This window comes from Urocitellus parryii, chromosome 6 (genome assembly GCF_045843805.1).
Source record: "Urocitellus parryii isolate mUroPar1 chromosome 6, mUroPar1.hap1, whole genome shotgun sequence".
Lineage (NCBI taxonomy): Eukaryota > Metazoa > Chordata > Mammalia > Rodentia > Sciuridae > Urocitellus > Urocitellus parryii.
Window position 1 is genome coordinate 36,405,354 of NC_135536.1, and position 19,325 is coordinate 36,424,678.

A 19,325-nucleotide genomic window follows, 5' to 3' on the forward strand; every position below is an offset into this window, starting at 1 on the left:
TGGTTACCTTAAGGCTCCTTGTTCATCTGTAACAACAGGAACTGCTTCTTTCCCCTTTTCTCCCTTTAGAAGACTGTCAAGAAGGAGCCTGAGGGAGGAAGGTGGATCAACCATGGTCTTGGAGAAAAGGAAGTAGACTCTCTACCCCTTCTGGAGGAAGAAGGAATAGCAGAGATCAACTAAGAATGAAGAGGGAAAGGGAGAAAATATAGGTAAATGACCTAGAATAAAAGTAAATACCTTACATGTTCAAAGAAAAAAAAAAGTGATGAAAAGGGAGAGGAACAAGAAAAAAAGCAAAAAGCAAAGAGGTTAGGTATAGGGTAAGAGGAAAGGAAACTAAGCAACCAGGAAAGAAATAACTCCCATGTTAAGGTTAACCAAGAGAGACATGAATGGGAATGGGTAGAAGAGTCAGCTTTCCCATTTCACTGGCTCAGAATATGGATAAGACTGCCATCTTCTGGTGTCATTTGTCAAGTTGCTCTCATTCTTGATGTTTTCCATTCTTTATTCTCAAGAGAGATCCTGTCATTCTTTCCTTTCATCTGGGGGCTCTCAATCATATCCCCAACTCAGATATACTTCCCCAAAGCTGTCTCAGAGCATCCAGGCTGGAAATCTCTGGAGGCAAGAGCAAAAAGCAAGGGGCAGTGGATGTGCCATGGTTGGAAAGACGCTACTGGGTGATTGTGGAATACTTTCTGGGTTCTGAAACATTCTTGCCCCAAACTGGAGGACCCCTCCTCAGCCACAACCATAAGCTCGGGGCTTTGTCTCCTGAACTAAAGTAAAAGGTTGAAAAATGTGGCTTCTAATCTACACTATTACAATGCAGATGATAAAATGTCAAACAAAATGGAGCTGTAGAATAACTACATAAACCAAATCCAATTTCCCAAGAAGCAAAGTGGGGCCCAAAGAAGTACAACTTGCTTAAAGTTGTACAGCCAGTCAGTGACTTCTTTTTCTTCTAAACCAGAAGCAACAAATCAGAATAGTGATTTTTTGATTCACTGTTCCTTGACAACAGTCCATAAAGTGCTTAGAGGTTATTAAAAGGTACCCAGAAATATAAGGCTGACATTTTTCTGGAAGCCCCTGAGTAAATCAACACCTTAGGTGCCCCATTATTGGGCTACAAGGACAGGCTTGGGGTTGCTTTTGCCTCGATTATAATCCGGAACTTGCCTGGAGGACGGAGAAAATAGTTCTACCTGTCATCATTCCCCAGCCAATACATGAAAATTTTAGGGAGGAACTGTCGGGTGATAAGGGAATCCTGTCATGCCAGGGTCCAGAAGGAGCAATGGCCAAGTTCCTAGGATTAAGCAAGGCAATTATGGCTGAGATAAAACTAGGATGGGCAAACTGAGGGACCTGAGGTGGCAAAAGCCGAAAAACGGAAATAAACCTGCAATCCGTTGACTTCAAATGGGATGGATTATTTCACACGTCACACCTCCTCAATCCATAATGCCTCCTCAAATCCAAAGACTTTCCTAACATTTGATGCCTAGGCCTGCAACTCACTCTCTCCCAGTGACCATTCAGCAAAGAGGCTACCATCATCCCCCTTCTTTAGCTTTCTTCTAATCCCTCCAGCGTCCTTTCTGGTTTCCTTTCTCCCTTGCCTTGGGTTCTTTTCACTCACATCCAGCCAGCATTTTCCACCTCGAGTTCCCCAAACCTTGTTGATTTCTCCCACCTTCCTCGCCCTCTCCCACCTGACTGGGACCTCTCCCGGTCAATCTAAGTTTCTCCCACTCCTTCCGCCACATTGGTTTTCCCCTGCCCCCTGGGTGCCTTAGTTTTTTTCTGCCATGGGCTGCGGACGTCTTGTCTTAAATAAAGTGGATCCAGCCCTGGGGCTCCGGGGCTCCGCCACTGCCCGGATGCTCGGGCCCACGCAGAGCATAGTCACGGCCGCCGTTGTTGTCCCAGAACTCGCGACCCGTCACACGGTAGCGTAGGGCGAAGAGCAGGGCGCCCCCAATGGGCGGCGCTGGAAGACGGAAGGCGAAACGATCTGCTCGCGGAGGGGGCGGGGCCGGGCCGGCGTAGGCTGCGGGCGCTTCGCGCTGGCTTCTCCAGCCGTCGGCGCTCCAGCGCACGCTAACGCGCTTCTCGTAGGCCAGGTCCAGCACGCGCGCGCTCCCAGCCACGCCCAGTGGGCCCGCCTCGGCGCGTTCCAAGCAGATTCGCTGCGCCTGTAAGCGGGCGGCGAAGCCGGGCTCGCTGGCCGGCTCTAGGGCTGCGCGCGCCTCCTGTGGGGGGTGGAAAAATAGGACAGGGAGGAGGGAGCACGGGGCGGGGAGTGGGAAGAGAAGGAGGCGGGGTCAGAGCGGGACACTGGACCAATCAGAGGCCGACGCGACGTCCGGGACAGCAGAGTGGGGCCCAGCTGAAGAGTGGCCTAGAGTCCTAAGCGAATGGACCTCAAAAGGGCTAAACAGGCGCAAGCCCATGGTTGGGGATGGGTGGGTGTTCCTTGACAAATCCACTCTCGTACGACCGCTGCGGCCGATAGGGACAGGTCCCAGGGAGTGGGGGCGTGCCCCGGCCGCCTACCTGGAGGCTTCGGGAGCGCGGCTGACAAGGCGCGAAGTGGCGGAGGGCGTCTCTTTGCAGCTGGATCTGCACGTGGCGGGGTACCCGGGGCAGCTCTCCGGGGCGGAAGCGGCGCACCGCTGCCAGCTCCAGCCCCAGCGCGTCAGCGAAACGCACTCTCTTGCGGGTGTCCGGGCTTCGGCTGCGGGGTGCCTGGGCCCCGCCGCCTCCGGCGGGTGCGGAACGGGCCCGGCGACCCCGACTCGGAGCGTGAGCGCGGGATCGGGCCCCCAGACGCGTCCCGCCCTCGGCTGGCTCCTCCTCCGGCTCCTCCTCGAGGCTGGGCCGCTGGCTGCGGTAGTAGGCGCGCTCGGTCAGCGCAGCTATAAAGCTCAGGTTGCGGGGTATGTCGGTGCGGGGGGGCCGCTCGCCGGACATGTTATCTCCCGCACCAGCGGGGCTGGTCTGCAGCACCCTGGGGCTGCCTTCCCTTCCTTTTGCCCGCTTGCCCTGCGTCCTCACAGAAGTCACCTGGGCCCACTTCAGAATCCCTTAGCCGTTGCGTACTCTCCTTGCTGTCACCTCCGGGATCCTCCACCTCCCGTTGCTCTGCATGGTCTCCGTAACCACCTTTCCCTCTCTCTGACCGTCAGCTCCCAGGGTTTTGGACTATCACATCCTTCCTCCTATGAGCTGTGTGCTCTGAGCGTGCGCTCCACGAAGCTTACCCTTGGGTTCTGCGGGCCTGAGTCCCGGACCCCGCCCCCGCCCCCGACCCTCTGACAGGTGGCTTGGTATCAGTCTTAACTGCTGCACCAGGGGGCGGGGACTCCATCCTTTTGATCCCAAGTGAAGCCACCAAGCCCCTTAAAAAAAAATTCTCAACCTTTCTGTCACGGAAAGGGTTAATACAGGAACGGAAAGGTAACCTTTCATTATTTTGAAGGTTCAAAACACCCAGAGTGTGACTGTCTTCAGGTCTCACTTTTTTTTTTCTTTTGCCCAGGCGTGGGAGGGGGGTAACAGTGGGTGCAAAGGAGGGAAAATCATGAACACTAGATAGAATTTCAAATAGAGGGTATGACATTGCACTCAAAAGGATTGGTGGTTGAACACGGCCCAGTGGAAAGAGGCTGGAACTGAGCAGTGGGAAAAACCTACAGCCTAGTCCCAGGTCTGGGACTGTTTAGCTTTGTGACCTTGAGCAAGACACAACTTCTCTGAACCTCTGTTTTCTCACCTCTGAAAAAGTGGGTTAAAATTCTGATTTTTTAAAATTTGTTTGATACTAGGGTTTCAACCTAGTATCCAGCCATTCCCCCAGCACTTATTTTTAATTTTGAGACAGGGTCTCATTAAGTTGCTGAGGGCCTTACTAAATTACTGAGGCTGGTCTCAAACTTATGATCCTCCTGTCTCAGCCAAGTCACTAGGATTACAGGCTTACACCACCACACTTAGCTTAGAGTTCTGATCTCTAACCCAACTGTAAAACTCTTTGAGGAGACACACTGTATGATTTATGATCAGTTTAGCACATGGTAAGTCTTCAAAGTATTGAATGAGTGAGCACAGAGTAACTCTTGGAGCTGGGACTGTAGGGTTCTAGTTCCAGTGGGAGCTCACTGGACTGAAGGTTGTAGGATTGGCTTTTTCTCCTTTTATTCTCCCCTATGTTAGTGAAAAAAACATGTGAAGTGTTTCCTTTTTTTTTTTTTTCTAACTTCCCTACTGATCTTATGTAGCACGATGTGCTGCTATGTGCTGTTTTGAGAGTTTTACAAATATTAACTTATAAAATACAATTATCATAGGAGTAGGGAGTACTATTAGACCTATTTTACAGGTAAGTGTATCAAGGGAGAGAAGGGTTAGGACCCTTGCCCAAGGACACAGAGTTAATAATTGGGGATCTGGAATTGGAACCTCAGCAGTCCATTTCTAGAATTCACTTTCTTTCCATTTTGTTATACAAAATTGAAACATTTAATGATAATGTTAACATCTTTAGAATATTAAAATAGGAAATGTTAGAGTGGAGATAAAATATCTAGATTTAGAACAGCAGGTAGTTTGAAAAATTACAACCCCTAGGTTGGAAATAAACAGTGAAACATGCTATCTTACTATCTACAATTCATGCCTGTTGTATTTTCACACCAGTATCAACCATAGTAATGCTATTTAGTCAGAACTTGTTTTTAAAACCATATTGAGTTTTATATTCTTATTTTACACATACATATTAAATCTGTGAACATATTTTCTTCATATCTTATGATGTAAAATAATCATACGCTAATTAAGGTTACAGTCAAGCAGTGTAAAAGGATTTTTCTTGCTTTGGTAAAACAGTGTGTCATTGAAGTAAAATAGATAAAGGTCAGCCTTTGTGACCTCAGGTTTTCTGGCAAAGGCTTTGTTGCTTTGTGCTATACCTTGGCTCTGCAGTGTTGATCTGAGAAGATACTTGAGATAAATAGCTTTGGACCGGGTATAAGTTATAGCTCTGTTTTGCTGGTAGCTCAGACTGACACTGAATCTTTATTCTAAATCAAATATCTTTTTCCTTCTTTCCTTTCTTTCTTTGTGTGTGTTGTACTGTGGACTGAATCCAGAACCTTGTACTAGTAGGCAAGTGCTCTATCACTGAGCTTACATCCCCAGACCTTTTTATTTTATTTTAAGACAGGTTCTCTCTGTGTTGCCAAGGCTGATCTCCAACTTGTGAAATCTCCTGCCTCCTACTCCCAAGTGGATAGGATTATAGGCATGCATCACTGTGTCCTGCTCAGTTTTTCTTTCTTATGCAGCTACTGCAGCAATCTTCAAATGTCTGGCTGGGACTATTCAATAACTGGCCAGAGGTGTCAATTGATTCATTCAGTCAATGTTTACTGGAGGCCTATTTGGCTACAAGGACACAAAAGTGAATAAACGTCAGTAGTTCTAGCTCTTGAGGAGCTTATAAATAAAAAGGCAAATATATTTGGACACTTAAGACATTTACTTGAAATTAAAAACTGGTGATTTATTACAAGTAAATGTCTTAGAAGAAACCAGGATTGCAAATAGAGGACTTAACTAGGTTAGCCTGAAAAGAAGTGGGCAGTCTTCCTGGTGGCAGCTAGAAGAATCAGCTCAAGAGCAAAGAAGAAAGGAGCATGGTTGAAAGAGAAAGCTATAAAGAAGTGGATTTGGTTGTACATTCAGAATGGAATAGAGAATTAAGTGTGGTACCAGCCATGGTAGTGCATACCACTAATCCTAGCTATTTGAGTAGTGGAAGCAGAAGGACTGCAAGCTTGAGGCCAGCCTCCACAAAAGGAAAAACAAAGAGAATTGAGTGTGGTCTTGTAAATAGTGTGGATTCTGTCAGAATAACATTGACTACTTGAAAGGGAAGAGATGATCTTGAGGTCAGGCAGATTTAGGTTAAGTGGCAGTTTCTTTCCTTATTAGTATATGGCTTTGGGCAAATTACTCAACCTTTCCAAGCCTCAATTTCCTCATCTGTAGAAAGGATAAAAGAGCATAAGGGTTGATGTGAAGATAATTTTTATTTATTTATTTTTGTGCTCCTGGGCATTGAACCTAGAGCCTACAAGCAGTGTACCATAGAGCTATATCTCCAACCTTTTTTTTTTTTTTTTTTTTAAATTTTGAGACAGGATCTCACTTAAATTGCCCAGGCTTTCCCTTGAAATTGCAGTCTTCCTGCCTTAGCCTCCCAAGTAGCTGGGATCACAAGCATGTATCACAGCACCTGATTAGAATAAACTATTACACATATAAAGAAAGCACTGAGCACCTGGTAAGCCCTTACAAAATGTTAGTTACTATTATTGTTATACAGAGGACTTTGCTTCTCTCTTGACCGTAAGAACAGGTGAGAGCATCAAGGATTGTATTGGAGGTAGATGCAAAGGGTATGGATTCTGTAAGAATAAATGGAAAAGAACCAAAGGAAAGTAGAATTGGACTGCCACTTTCTGGCCTTTAGCTGGGGCTTTCTCCAAATGGAGTTGTGGAATTGTCAACTCCAAGAGCCCTGAGTGGCCTTGGAGTCGAATGCTTGTGAGCACCCTCATGTAGATCATTTGTGGTGAAATTACTTCATGTCTTGTGAACTGCCCTTTATAAATGTATTGCCATTTATAAATAATATACATATATGTAATCTAGAAAGATAAACATTAACTTTATCATTGGCAACCTACAGTGAGGGAGGTGGAATTGGACAGGTACATGTGTGTGTGTATAGCTGAGTACTTGTATTTGATTACTCTCTGTCTCTCTATTGTTTGATTTTTTTTTTTTTCCCCATGAGAATGAGTTCATGTGCTGGATAAAAAAAAAAAAAAAAAAAAAAAAAAAAAGAGAGAGAGATTAAAAGGAAATCAATCTGATAACAAAAGAAGATGAAGAAAAGTACCTTTAGAAACTGCTTGGAATTTAAGTCCTGCCTGCCTGATGCCTGATTAAAGCCTCAGCCCTAGAAGAGACCACCAGATTAAAGGTCCTGGGGAAAAAGGGATTGGAAAGTTTTGGTCTCCTTGTGGTATTTGCTAGTCCCATAAGGGCAAGGCACCTGGCAGGAAGTTTCCAGTATAATGGGAACTGCTCCTCTTTTTAAGGCATACAATCCAGGGCTGGAACAATTCAACAAGTGCATGGAATATCAGAGACCTTCTAAAAATGCTGAATTTGAACCACGATGTTCTGAGGTCCAGGGTGTTTCTCTGGGCAGTCTCAAGGCTTAGCAGCTCAGCTCAGTCCAGCCCATGGTGTCTCTGCCTTCAGTGGCCCTCTCTTTCAGAGTTGTGGCCTTCCCAGGCCTGTGTGCGGCCCCGCCCCTCTCTCTGGACGCATCTCTGGGCCCCATCATCACCCGGCGCCAGGCCCTCCCTCCTGCCCCCCCTTCTCCTCCCTCCTTCCTTCCCTCCCTTCCTCCCTCTCTCCTTCCCTCCCAGCTGCTGCACCAGGAAACGGCCCGGATCCCAACAGCGGCCTGACCCGTGAGATCCCTAACCTGGCAGGCGGGCGGGGTTGGAGACCAGTTGAAGGTGGGGGTAAGGTAGGAGCTGAGCCTTTGGGCTGCACTGGGGGGAGCCGAGAGTAGAGATGGTGCCGGCAGGAAGCCCTTGGCCCTGGGTTTCCCGGGAGGACAGTCATTAAACATGGATTCAGCCACACAGCTGGTAGAGCGTTGGGGGCAGGGACCGGGTCCCAGGAGCTGCAACCCCAGCCCTTCTCAGGCCAGATCCTGATCCCTGGCCTTCCCTGCATATTTCTGATCTCTCTCACCCTTTTTCAGGGCTCCACGCTGGCCGGGAGGATGAAAGGCCCCAGCTGGGGGCTCCTTGCCACCAGCGCTGGGTCCTAAGAGCTGCCATCCAGGCTGGGTGAGTGTCCCTTGCCTTTCTATGTCCCAGCACTCTTTGGCTTCTCCCATATTTTTTCAGCCCTTATCTCCTCCCATCTTGTGCCTCTGCCAACATCTTCACATCTTGATTCTGGGTAGGTTTAAGCCCCTTCCTGTAGCCAAAAAGGTGTATACTATGGTGGGGGTGGGAGGGAGCTGTTGGGATGTTATAGAGCTGGTGTTATCTTATGCAAAGAATCTATTCTAAAAATAAAATTTCCTTGTTTTACATTTAATTTGGCATATAACAAATTCAGTGTCCATCCCCTAATGCCCTGGCCCTATGACATAATTTAAATCCCTTGTTTCTTGCTCTTTGGTGCCCAGGGGTCTCTGATCATACCTCCTCCCCCACCTCATCTTACTGAGTTGGACAAACCAAAAACACCCCTTCTGGGCCTCTCTATATTTCATGTATTCATGCCAGTCTTTCATCCTTGCCCCTTACAGCCGCCCGGATGGCGACCCCAGCCTCGGCCCCAGACACACGGGCTCTGGTGGCCGACTTTGTAGGCTATAAGCTGAGGCAGAAGGGTTATGTCTGTGGAGCTGGCCCTGGGGAGGGCCCAGCAGCTGATCCACTGCACCAAGCCATGCGGGCAGCTGGAGATGAGTTCGAGACCCGCTTCCGGCGCACCTTCTCGGATCTGGCAGCTCAGCTGCATGTGACCCCGGGTTCAGCTCAGCAACGCTTCACCCAGGTCTCTGACGAACTTTTCCAAGGGGGTCCCAACTGGGGTCGTCTTGTGGCCTTCTTTGTCTTTGGGGCTGCCCTGTGTGCTGAGAGTGTCAACAAAGAGATGGAGCCACTGGTGGGACAAGTGCAGGAGTGGATGGTGGCCTACCTGGAGACGCGGCTGGCTGACTGGATCCACAGCAGTGGGGGCTGGGTAAGAAGTTTCTCAAATGCTGCTCTGCACATCCCTCTGCAAAGCTGTTCTCCAGGGGGAATATGGGGGCTCTGACTGGAGGCTGGGACAGCTGTACTGGGAAGGAGGCATGGGGCTGAATTCCCCTATTTAGGTGGAGTCAGACTGAGGTTCCCTCACCGAGCATCACATTGGACTCTACTCCAGGGCTGCCATACAGTTATCACTGCATGGGCTTATGGTCCCAAGCAGAGGACAGAATACACAATACCCAAGAAGTGCCTGCAGGGAAAGGTGTTAACACCTGAGTATATGGCATGAGAGGTGGGGAGGATCAGGGATGGGTGGTGGTCAGGCAAGCCTTGGCAAAGGATGCCAGTTCTAAGCAGAATTTTTCATCAAGGAAAGGATGAGGCAGTGAGTGCAAGTGTCATAGGGCTGCACATGGGGGGATCAGAGGGCTTGCAGTTGGTAGAGCTTTGGCTGGAGAGGAGCTGGGTATGGGATAGTGCTCACAGTGGATGGAACTGGAACTCTTCCTCTCCTCTTCTCTCCACTCTTTCCTCTCCTGATATCCCTTTCTCCTTCTTTCTCTCCTACTTCCCTTCTCTCCCACAGGCGGAGTTCACAGCTCTATACGGGGACGGGGCCCTGGAGGAGGCACGGCGTCTGCGGGAGGGGAACTGGGCATCAGTGAGGACAGTGCTGACGGGGGCCGTGGCACTGGGGGCCCTGGTAACTGTAGGGGCCTTTTTTGCTAGCAAGTGAGAAAGTTCAGGGCCAGGTGGGGCTAGGTGTGGCTGGGGGCCAGGAGAGCAGGAACAGAGAACAAGAAGTGAAGTGAATGGTTGGGCATGGAACAGGGAAGGGGAGAGGTAGCATGTGAGGGAGCCAAGTGTGCTAGGCAGGTGATTGAAAGAGTGAGCTACAGTTATTAAGGAGTTTTAGGAAAGTCAGAGGACCAGGAGATGGAGTCATTCCAGGGTTTTGGGGGCAGGTGGGAGGGATCATGCCTATAGGTATGGGCACATGAAACTACCCAGAGATGAATTTGCAGCGATGAGGAAGGTGGACTTGCATAAGGAGTTGTGTCTCCCCTGGATAAGTGGGTTTTGGGGAACTAGAAGGCATATCCCTTTGGAATGGAAGCTTGGGGTTCTCAGGTGATTGGGAGAGGTGGCTGTGGCTGTGGGCTGCTTGGACACAAGTGTGCATGTGCACGGGTACTCGTGTGCATGCTGGGCTGTTTGTCTAATCTGGAGGTGGTTCAGATTCTTCAAGGAAAAACATTCCCTTTTGCAGTGGCAAGAACAAGGGACAGTTCTCTGCCCCTCCTCCCAAACCCTCTTTTCCCTTCCCCTTGTCCAGATGCCTCAAGGCTGAAGGAGAAACACTGTATCCAGACGGAGGGCTCTGGCACTTCTCTGCAGAAAGTTGTTGGTAGGGCTTTGGAGAGAAAGCAATTCTGCAGCTGGCCTTGTTCCTTCATTACCCATTTTCCTGTGCATCATGAACTTCCTGCTGCCTCCTGGGCTCTGACGGAAGTGCAGGGCTCTGGAGCCTGGGCAGGTGAAGGCTTCTTCAGTAGCTGGATATGCCTGCTACCCTCCCCTCCCACTGGGGCACAATGGTGCCTAATAGCTCTGGGACCTCTGTACCCAAACTGAAACTCTAAATTGGGGCTCAATTTTCCTTTTGAGGATGTAGACATAAATGCTGATCTAGAATATAGTCTGGGTCCCTCACTATTTCTCAGTGAGACTGTTGATTCCTTGAAAAGACCATTCTAGCTTGAGCCCTGTGGGGTGAGGGTGACAGGTACTCCATGACTGGGCCTATTCTGTGTTGTGGGCTTTGGTGCTGCTTTATCAGGGGCAGGTGTATGGGTTTGAGAGTACCTACCACGATCTGGAAGCATTTATATTTCATTGAAGCCACGCTGTTTGCATGGGTGTTGTTTGTCTGTACCTCAGAGTCTGAGGATGCTAACTTTAGAACTCACAGTCCTCTAGAACAGATTCAGGCTATAGCTTTTTCTTTTAAAGAAGAAATGATTCACTCCAGATGCATGTCCTGAGCCAGACCTCACTGCTGCACTTTCCAAGGTGCTAAAATTTGCTGCTCTCCAATGCTGACTTCATTCACAGTGCTCTAGAACCCTACCCATAATCCTGAGCACTGATCAGTTTAGCTAGACATGGTTGACTCTTCTTGGAGATTTTTACTTGGTCCCAGAATATGGCAACATGGATGTGTTTGTTAGAAAGTGGGACCAAATTGGCCTCAGGTGTTTAGTCCAGACTTTTGCTTTTGAGAGAGGGCTGCACTTTTTAATGGTCTCTATGGGGGAGGTGGTAGACTGCATATGCCACTTGGTCTGTTGTGAGTATGCTGATATCAGAAACTCAGAGCTGGTCTATGGCAGGCAGTTGGGGTGGGGGGTCTGACTTGCTCAGGACTAACTAGGCCAGTGGTTTTCAAACTGCTTGGCAGAGCCCCAAAGTATCCTAGGGGTTGCCTCAGGAGTCCTTGGGGAGATGAAGGGGATGGGGGCTGAGCAGGCTGGGCAACTTGTCCTCAAACAGAACAGCTCCTCTTGTAGCTGTCTTACATATCGGGGTTCAGGGTAAGATTTTATTTGCATTAAGGGTTTTGCTGCTGAAAAATAAAAGTTGGAAAACCACTGACTAGACCATCAGCTCCAAATTGGAGCCTGTGCTCCCCAAGGTTTGGGGCAGACTCTTCACTCTACCCTCTACCACAAGATACTTATCTGTGTTAGCATTCCTGGGGGGCTTTAGCAAACTGGGGCAGCAGGGACCATGATCAGGTTACCAAAGTGCCCCATTCTGAGGCCTTCACACCTGGGTGGAAGGAGAGGCTTTTTTATGAAAGGGTAAAGGGCTTGGTCTGGATTCCCAGAAGCAGAACTTGGATGAGATCACAGTGGGCAGTTTTGACCTGTTTTGCCCTTCTTAGTTTGAGGAGCAGTGGAAACCCCAGAGACTCTTCTGTCAGGGAAAACTAGGGACTCTCTTCTAGAGCCATATAGTTCCTTGGGATTAGCTCTTGGCCAAGAAGGCTGAGTATGGCTCCCAGTTTTTAAATTCATTTATTGTTTTTTAATGAGGAAAATAAATGTAATGGCCATTTTTCAAAGATTAAATAGGTGGAGAGGGTGTTTCTTGCTCTCCAGAGCCCAAAGGGACAAATAGGGACTTTGCTTAGGTCAAGGAAGGACTGGAAGTAGGGCAACTGGGTCCTGCGATTATTAATCGTACTCCCCACTTATTGTAGGGCATACATACACTATTTTACTTTTTTAAATCATAAAACGGCAGGAGAACAGATTTGGTTAGTTTAGAAGAAAAGAAAAAGCTCTATAAATATAAATATATATTCCTGTATTTTTATTTAATAATTTATAAATATCAAGTTCATTTGACTTTTATTTTTGTGTAATATGTAATGGTCGTATTAAAAAAATAAATAAAGCCCAGAAGTTTAATGAGAAGGACTGAACAGGGTTTTGTGACTTTATATTGTATAACTGGGGTCAGAACATTCCTCGATCCAATCATCTGTTCGTGATATTGCTAAGGGCAAGAATTAGAGTTATAGGATTTTGGGAAACTGTTGAGATTAAAAAAAAAAAAAAATCAGAGTTGTTCTACCATCTTCCTCACCCCACCCCTATTCTGGTCAAGTACCCAAAGCCAAGAACTCCATGTATCCCAACCCAAGCTTCAAGAGGGTGTAGGTATATGGTACTTTGGGACCGCCACAAACAAAAAATCAAAACAAAGAAAACCTCCCTAAAATCTTTATGCAAAATCAACTCCCCAGCTATTGTTTGGCCTCAAATCAGAAGTGTGTGATAATGATCCTTTCTCACTGATGCCTACTTCAGATTTAGAATATATCTATCAGAAACGGAGCTCCTGCTTTCTTGTCTAGTCCCCAGAGATATTTGGTTTCAGCCATTTCACTGCAAACTGCTAATTGGATGGAATCTCCAGGATTATTCAGTCCATTCCGCTCTGTACCTCTAGTTAGGACCACATCAAAATCATTTCTGACAGGAACCGTGATTTTAATTTTAAATTTCAAATGGAAATTTCTGATCTTTCTATAACCCAGTGCAATAAATTGATGTTTGGGTTTATGTGTTAAATTGTGAGAAATAATTGCTTAGAGGAATCTAGTATTGCCTTTCTACTCTCTCCCTATAGGAAAATCTACAAAAGAAGCTGTAGGAAAATCAGAGAGTAGCCTGGTGAATACACACTAAGAAAAAGGAAATTAGATATTCTTAATATCATCAGGTATGATAGCTAGTGCTTCTATCTGTGTTGCAGTGTGTTTTATATTTACCTAGTTCCAAATAATTTTGAAACATTTTAATATACAAAAGAAAAAACAAAGAGAAAATAAAATTATTTTTAAGTATGGGTAAAGGGAAAATTGAAATATTATAGTGAATTTAAGTAAAAGGAAAATTAATACACAGAAGAACATCCTATAAGTAGTATTCCCAAATACAAAAGCCAGGCTATGAATTTGGCTCTCAGCTTGGCAGCCAAAGCAAACTGAAAAATATAATGAGGTTCACATTCCTTTTAGGACTTAAAAACCAATCAGTAGGGCTGGGGTTGTGGCTCAAGTGGTAGATGCTCACCTAGCATGGGTGAGGTACTGGGTTCGATCCTCAGCACCACATAAAAATAAAATAAAGATATTGTATCCAACTTAAAAAAAAATCAGTTACTCAAGAAGAGCAAAAAGTTCTGTGACTTTTCCAAGAACGCAATTGGTGATATGGTTGACACCATTCTTTATAATACCTAACAGCAAATATGATGTTGAATTCTATACCACTATTTCCTCTAGAAACACAAACAGGGATTTAGAAGGTCTGTCAGGCTCATAACAGTTTGGCCACATATGCTGCTTTATGATGGTCTGATTTAGTTAGGGTTAAACTTCAGTCTATCCAAAGGACAGATGGATTAGTTTCCCTTCAGACAGTTCTCCATAAGTGCTATTTCTCCAAATGGCACTTTAGTTAAAGTCAAGCAACATTTAGTTATAATTTCTAGCAAATGGATTAATTGTAGATGTTCTGTTATCACTTAATAGTAGGTCCTTTGAAAACTTAAAAGACTGCCTTAAATGTGAACATAGGTAAATATATAAATATATTAACTTTTAAAACTCAACCAGAAAACATAATAGAGTGCTATGCAGTTGTTTTTTTCATTCATCATTCATTCACACAGAGCAAATATTTAAGCATCTTCTGTGTGGGAAGCACAGTTCTAGGCACTGACGTAAAGTGAACAGACAGACTCAGATCTCTACCTGCATGTTGCTAACATTCTAGGGAAGGAATCAAAAATGAACAAAATTCCATAATATTTTAGAAGGTGATCAATTCTATAAAGAAAAATAATTGAAGGATGATGGAAATATGTTTGTAGATATTCTTACATTTTAATTAATAAAATTTCAATCTTAATTAATTTTAATTTAGAAATTAAAATACTAGAGATTAAACCCAGAGGCACTTTACCATTGAGCTACCTCCGTAATTCTTTTTATTTTTTATTTTGAAACAGAGTCTCACTAGGTTACCCAGTCTGTCCTCAAACTTGCAATCCTCTTGCCTCAGCCTCTGAATAGCTGCGATTATAGGTGTGTGCCACTGGGCCTAGCTAGATTTTAATTTTAAAGAGTGGTCAGACAAGCCCCTATTTTCTAAAGGGATGATTTTTAAGTAAAAACATGAAAAATAAAATTAGAGAAATATATTATTGAAATGGAAAGATGTTTCTGTATTTTATTGCATAAAAAAGAATATCTGTGGACTGGGGTTATGGTTCAGTGGTAGAGCATTTGCCTAGCACGTGCAAGGTGTTGGGTTCGATCCTCAGCACCACTTAAAAATAAATAAATAAATAAAGACTATCTGTTAGAAAATAACATCATATGATATGATCCTTTTTTTTTCTTTCTTTCTTTTTTTTTTTTTTTTTTTTTTTGTAGTCCTGGGGATTGAACCCAGGGCCTTGTGCTTGCGTGGCAAGCACTCTACCAGCTGAGTTATATCCCTAGCCCACTGATCCCATTTTGGAAAAATATATGTGTATGTATGTGCCTCTTTGTATTTATAGTTTGAACATTTTAGGAAGAGTATATGTTAAGATATCAGTAGTGATTATCTTTGGGTGGCAGATTTTATGAGTGATTTTTGTTCTTTTTGCTATCAGTATTTTCTGATGTTTTGATGATGAACATACACATATCTGGTATGGTACATTAAAGCTAGTATTTCAGTTACAAAGTTTTTAAAAAGTTAACCAGTCAGAATGGAAATTAAGCAGTCCTGCATAGATTCCTTCACATTTAAATGGACAGTCCCCTACTATCAAGGACAGAGCTAGGGAGTTGATATATGAAGACCAGACCATGGTAGAAGATAATTGGGATCTGCTATAAAACAGAGGTAAGTAAAAATAAAGGTTTCAAAGTTCTGTTAGCAATGTCCAATAGAAATAAGATATAAGCCACAGATGTAGTTTTCTGTGATCTACTAACATCATTAAAACTACAAAAAAGAAACAGGTAAAACTAATTGTAATAGTATTTTATTTAGCCCATGTATTAAAAATATTATAATTCCAATATTAATATTAAATAACTATTAATAAGTTATTTCATATACTCTTTTTCATACAAAGTTATAATATTTTGGTGTAGTTTACATTTTCAGCACATCTCACGTGAGACTACACATTTCAATTGCTCCATAGCCACATATGACTAGTGACTACCATATTAAACAATGTTATTCTAGATCATAGATTATTATAGTCTGTGAAAATTTCAAAGCAAATATTAAAAGTAGGTATGAAACTACCCAGAAACCAAATATTTATGTTATCTACTGACAAAACTTTTCCCTTTTGAACAGAACTAGAGATATCTTCACTCATTTTTACCACTTAATTATCCTTTTCTCAACTCCACTGACCTCTCCTTCTATTAACACATTTTTTTTCCCCCTCTTCTGGATGGGGCACTGGAATTTCAGCTTTTCCAAAACTATCATCCTTTATTTATAGCTTATAACTTAAGGAGAAGAATGCTCATAATGATGAAACTCTTAACATTACATATGAATTCTTAAAAATTTATTTCAGAGAAAAACTCCTTGATAGTCTCTTCATCAACATGAGGCAAAATATTAAATAGGTTCATTCATTCAGTTAACATTTATAGAGTACAGAATGATAGGCAAAGGGAATACAAATATAATTAAGATATCCCTTTTACCACTTACAATCTCATAGGGAAAGAGAAATCACATTCAAATATCCTTTTTTTAAATTGATTTTTTCATATACATGTTTTTAGTTGTTGATGGACCTTTATTTTATACATTTATTTATAGGTGGTGCTGAGAATTGAACCCAGTGCCTCACACATGCTAGGCAAGCATTCTACCATTGAGCCACAACCCCAGCCCTCAAATATCCTTTTCAATGTGTTTGTTTGTTTCTTTGATAAAGTAATCATGCTTATTAGAAAAAGTGTGCAAGTTGGAGCAATTTTTTAAAATTATGTGTTAATTTTGAAAAATCATAACGGAAAATTATAAAGCAGAAAATTAGCTGGGTGTGGCAATGCATGCATGTAATCCTAGTGGCAGGAAAGTCACAAATTCAAAGATAGCCGCAGCAACTGAACAAGGCTCTAAGCAACTTAGCAAGACCTCGTCTCAAAATAAATGAAGAAAAGAGCTGGGCATGTGGCTCAGTGGGTGAGTGCTGCTGGGTTCAATCCCTGGTACCAAAAACAAAAAAAAAAAACGAAGAAAATTAATCATAATTCTACTACCAGAGAGAACTACAACTAACATTTTGGTTTATTTCTTTCCAGTCTCTTATCTGTGGTTTTGTGATCATACTGCACATATAATTTTGTATATAATTCTGCTTACTATTATATTGCAAGCATTTTTCCTTGTCATTAAAACATTTTCAAGTCCTAATGACTATATAAAATTACATATATGTGTGTATAATAATTTTATTCCCACTAGGACATTTTAAGTGGTTTATTTTTTTATGTTTTTTTTTTACTCTGATAAACATCTTTGTTCATATGTTAATCAGTTTTTCCTTTTGCTTTGACCAAAATATCAAACAAAAACAACTGAGAAGAGAAAAAGGTTATTTTGGACTCACAGTCTCAAACCCCAAGTGACCTATTTCCTTTAGCCACACCCCACTGCCTATAGTTACCACTCAGTGGTCCCTTTAAATTATTTATTCATCAAATGATTACTCTACTGATGAAGTTAGTTTTCATGATCTAATCATTTCACCTCTGAACATTCCTACATTGCCTACCACAGAGCTTTTGGGAGGACACCTCATATCCAGACCATAACAATTCACAATTGTTTATTCACCTTTTGATTCCGTCTTAAGAACCAATTATAAAAAATAGAATTATGTGCCGGTGTGGTGGTACATGCCTGTAATCCCAGTGGCTTGGGAGGCTGAGGCAGGAGGATCACAAGTTCAAAGCTAGCCTCAGCAACTTAGTGAGTCCCTAAGCAACTCAGTGAGACCCTGTCTCTAAATAAAAAATAAAAAGGGCTGGGGATTTAGCTTAGTGATTAAGCACCCCTGGGTTCAATCCCTGGTACCAAAAAAAAAGAAAAGAAAATGAATAGAATTGTGGGTTAAGAATCTCAACTTGTGTTTTTTTTTTTTTTAAGAGAGGGGGGGAGAGAGTTTTTAATATTTATTTATAAGTTCTCGGCGGACACAACATCTTTGTTGGTATGTGGTGCTGAGGATCGAACCCGGGCCGCACGCATGCCAGGCGAGCGCGCTACCGCTTGAGCCACATCCCCAGCCCCATGTTTGCTTGTTTGTTTTGGTGCTGGGGATCTAATTCAGAGGCACTTTACCACCCAGCTACATCGCCGGCCTTTTCTTTCTTTCTTTCTTTTTTAATATTTATTTCTAGTTGTAGTTGGACACAATACCTTTATTTTATTTATTTATTTGTTTGTTTTTATGTGTTGCTGAGGATCGAACCCAGGGCCTCACACGTGCTAGGAAAATGCTCTACCGCTGAACCACAATCCCAGCCCTCATCCCCAGCCCTTTTTATATTTTGAGACAGAGTCTCAATTGCTGAGAGTCTCACTAAGTGGCTGAGGCTGGCCTCAAACTTGATCTTCCTGTCTTGGCCTCCCAAATTGCTGGAATTATAGGCATGTGCTATCACACCAGGCAAATCTCAATATTTATTAAAGTTTTTCTTGCATATTGATAAAGAATCAAAAGATGGCATTGGTTTTTGTTTCTTTTTCTCCCATGTTGAAGTTTTTTTTAATTGTAATTTTTTAAACTTTCAGATATACATACATTTGTAATCATAGTTTATATACAATTTTATCTTCTACTACTTTGACCTGACATCATTTTGCATGTTACACACATAATGTACAGACCTTTTATTAGAAGCAAAATAATCTTTGGATATAATTATGTAATAATTATGTAATAATGCTTAATTTAAGCATTATTGGGATTTATACCTTTTCCAGTTTTCAATATAATATCATAATCTAATTTTTTTGTATTAAATCACACATAGTAGTTTTTTGTTTTGTTTAGTTGTTACTGGGGATTGAATTCAGCAGTGCTTACCACTGAGCTACATTCCCAGTACTTTTTTTTTTGAGACAGGGTCTCCCTAAATTCCTCACTAGGCTGATCAGGCTGGGCTTGAATTTGAGATCCTCCTGTGCCTCTGGGATTACAGGAGTACACCACAGTGTTTGGCATTAGTTTTTTGTTTGTTTGTTTGTTTGGTACCGGGGATTGTACTCAGGGGCGTTCAACAACCACTGAGCCACATCCCCAGCCCTATTTTGTATTTTATTCAGAGACAGGGTCTCACTAAGTTGTTTAGGGCCTCGATAAATTGCTGAGGCTGGCTTTGAACTCAAGATCCTCCTGCTTCAGCCTCCTGAGCTGCTGGGATTATAGGCGTGTATTATGAGATTATAGGTGTGCACTATGGGATTATAGGCGTACACCATCTTGCTCTGCTGGCATTAATTTTGATCTAAGTTTTGAAAGCTGATTTTGAGTTCCCTGCACACTATAAATTAGCTTTATGACACTGACAAGTTACTTTACTTCTTCAGCTCTTTTTCTTCTTTACTTAGAAAGGTTATTGTTTGTGGAAATATTTACATTTCACAGAATTGTAAGAATTCAATGAGATTATACAAAGAATAGTGCCTGCTACAAAATCAAGTACTTAACAAAAACAGGATTCAAAGGCATTTTGAAAAAAATCCCATTTCCCTTAGTAGTCTTGCTTAAATTATGCAACAGTGAAGCACTCAGAATTGGATTAGGTTAGGATCAGTATAAAAGACACTCCTCCTT

The 19,325-nt window shown here is 43.3% G+C and overlaps 2 protein-coding genes across 5 annotated transcripts; one reads left to right on the top strand and one right to left on the bottom strand.

Annotated features, from left to right (window-relative positions):
* Nucleotides 1-1,819: 1,819 nt before the first annotated feature.
* Ppp1r3e (protein phosphatase 1 regulatory subunit 3E) lies at nucleotides 1,820-3,339 on the bottom strand. The gene is made up of 2 exons (XM_026406095.2): nucleotides 2,572-3,339; nucleotides 1,820-2,267 (listed from the first exon to the last, which is right to left on the bottom strand). Exons 1-2 carry the CDS (start codon nucleotides 2,986-2,988, stop codon nucleotides 1,845-1,847), a joined length of 840 nt encoding a protein of 279 aa, XP_026261880.1. The 5' UTR covers nucleotides 2,989-3,339; the 3' UTR covers nucleotides 1,820-1,844.
* A 4,140-nt stretch (nucleotides 3,340-7,479) lies between these two features.
* On the top strand, nucleotides 7,480-12,376 carry Bcl2l2 (BCL2 like 2). 4 transcript variants are annotated; one of them, XM_026405991.2, is made up of 4 exons: nucleotides 7,480-7,627; nucleotides 7,868-7,955; nucleotides 8,426-8,865; nucleotides 9,463-12,376. In XM_026405991.2, exons 3-4 carry the CDS (start codon nucleotides 8,434-8,436, stop codon nucleotides 9,610-9,612), a joined length of 582 nt encoding a protein of 193 aa, XP_026261776.1. In that variant the 5' UTR covers nucleotides 7,480-7,627; nucleotides 7,868-7,955; nucleotides 8,426-8,433; the 3' UTR covers nucleotides 9,613-12,376. The 4 variants fall into 4 exon arrangements, with proteins under 4 accessions (XP_026261776.1, XP_026261777.1, XP_026261778.1 ...); XM_026405992.2 differs by having other exon boundaries at nucleotides 7,480-7,622; XM_026405993.2 differs by having other exon boundaries at nucleotides 7,480-7,616.
* The last annotated feature ends 6,949 nt before the right edge of the window (nucleotides 12,377-19,325 follow it).

Coding starts and splice junctions, on each gene's coding strand:
- Ppp1r3e (XM_026406095.2), bottom strand. CDS start 2,988: ATGTCCGGCGAGCGGCCCCCCCGCACCGACATACCCCGCAACCTGAGC. Junction 2,268..2,571: donor CGCGCTCCCGAAGCCTCCAG/GTAGGCGGCCGG, acceptor CACCCCCCACAG/GAGGCGCGCGCAGCCCTAGA.
- Bcl2l2 (XM_026405991.2), top strand. CDS start 8,434: ATGGCGACCCCAGCCTCGGCCCCAGACACACGGGCTCTGGTGGCCGAC. Junction 8,866..9,462: donor TCCACAGCAGTGGGGGCTGG/GTAAGAAGTTTC, acceptor TCTCTCCCACAG/GCGGAGTTCACAGCTCTATA.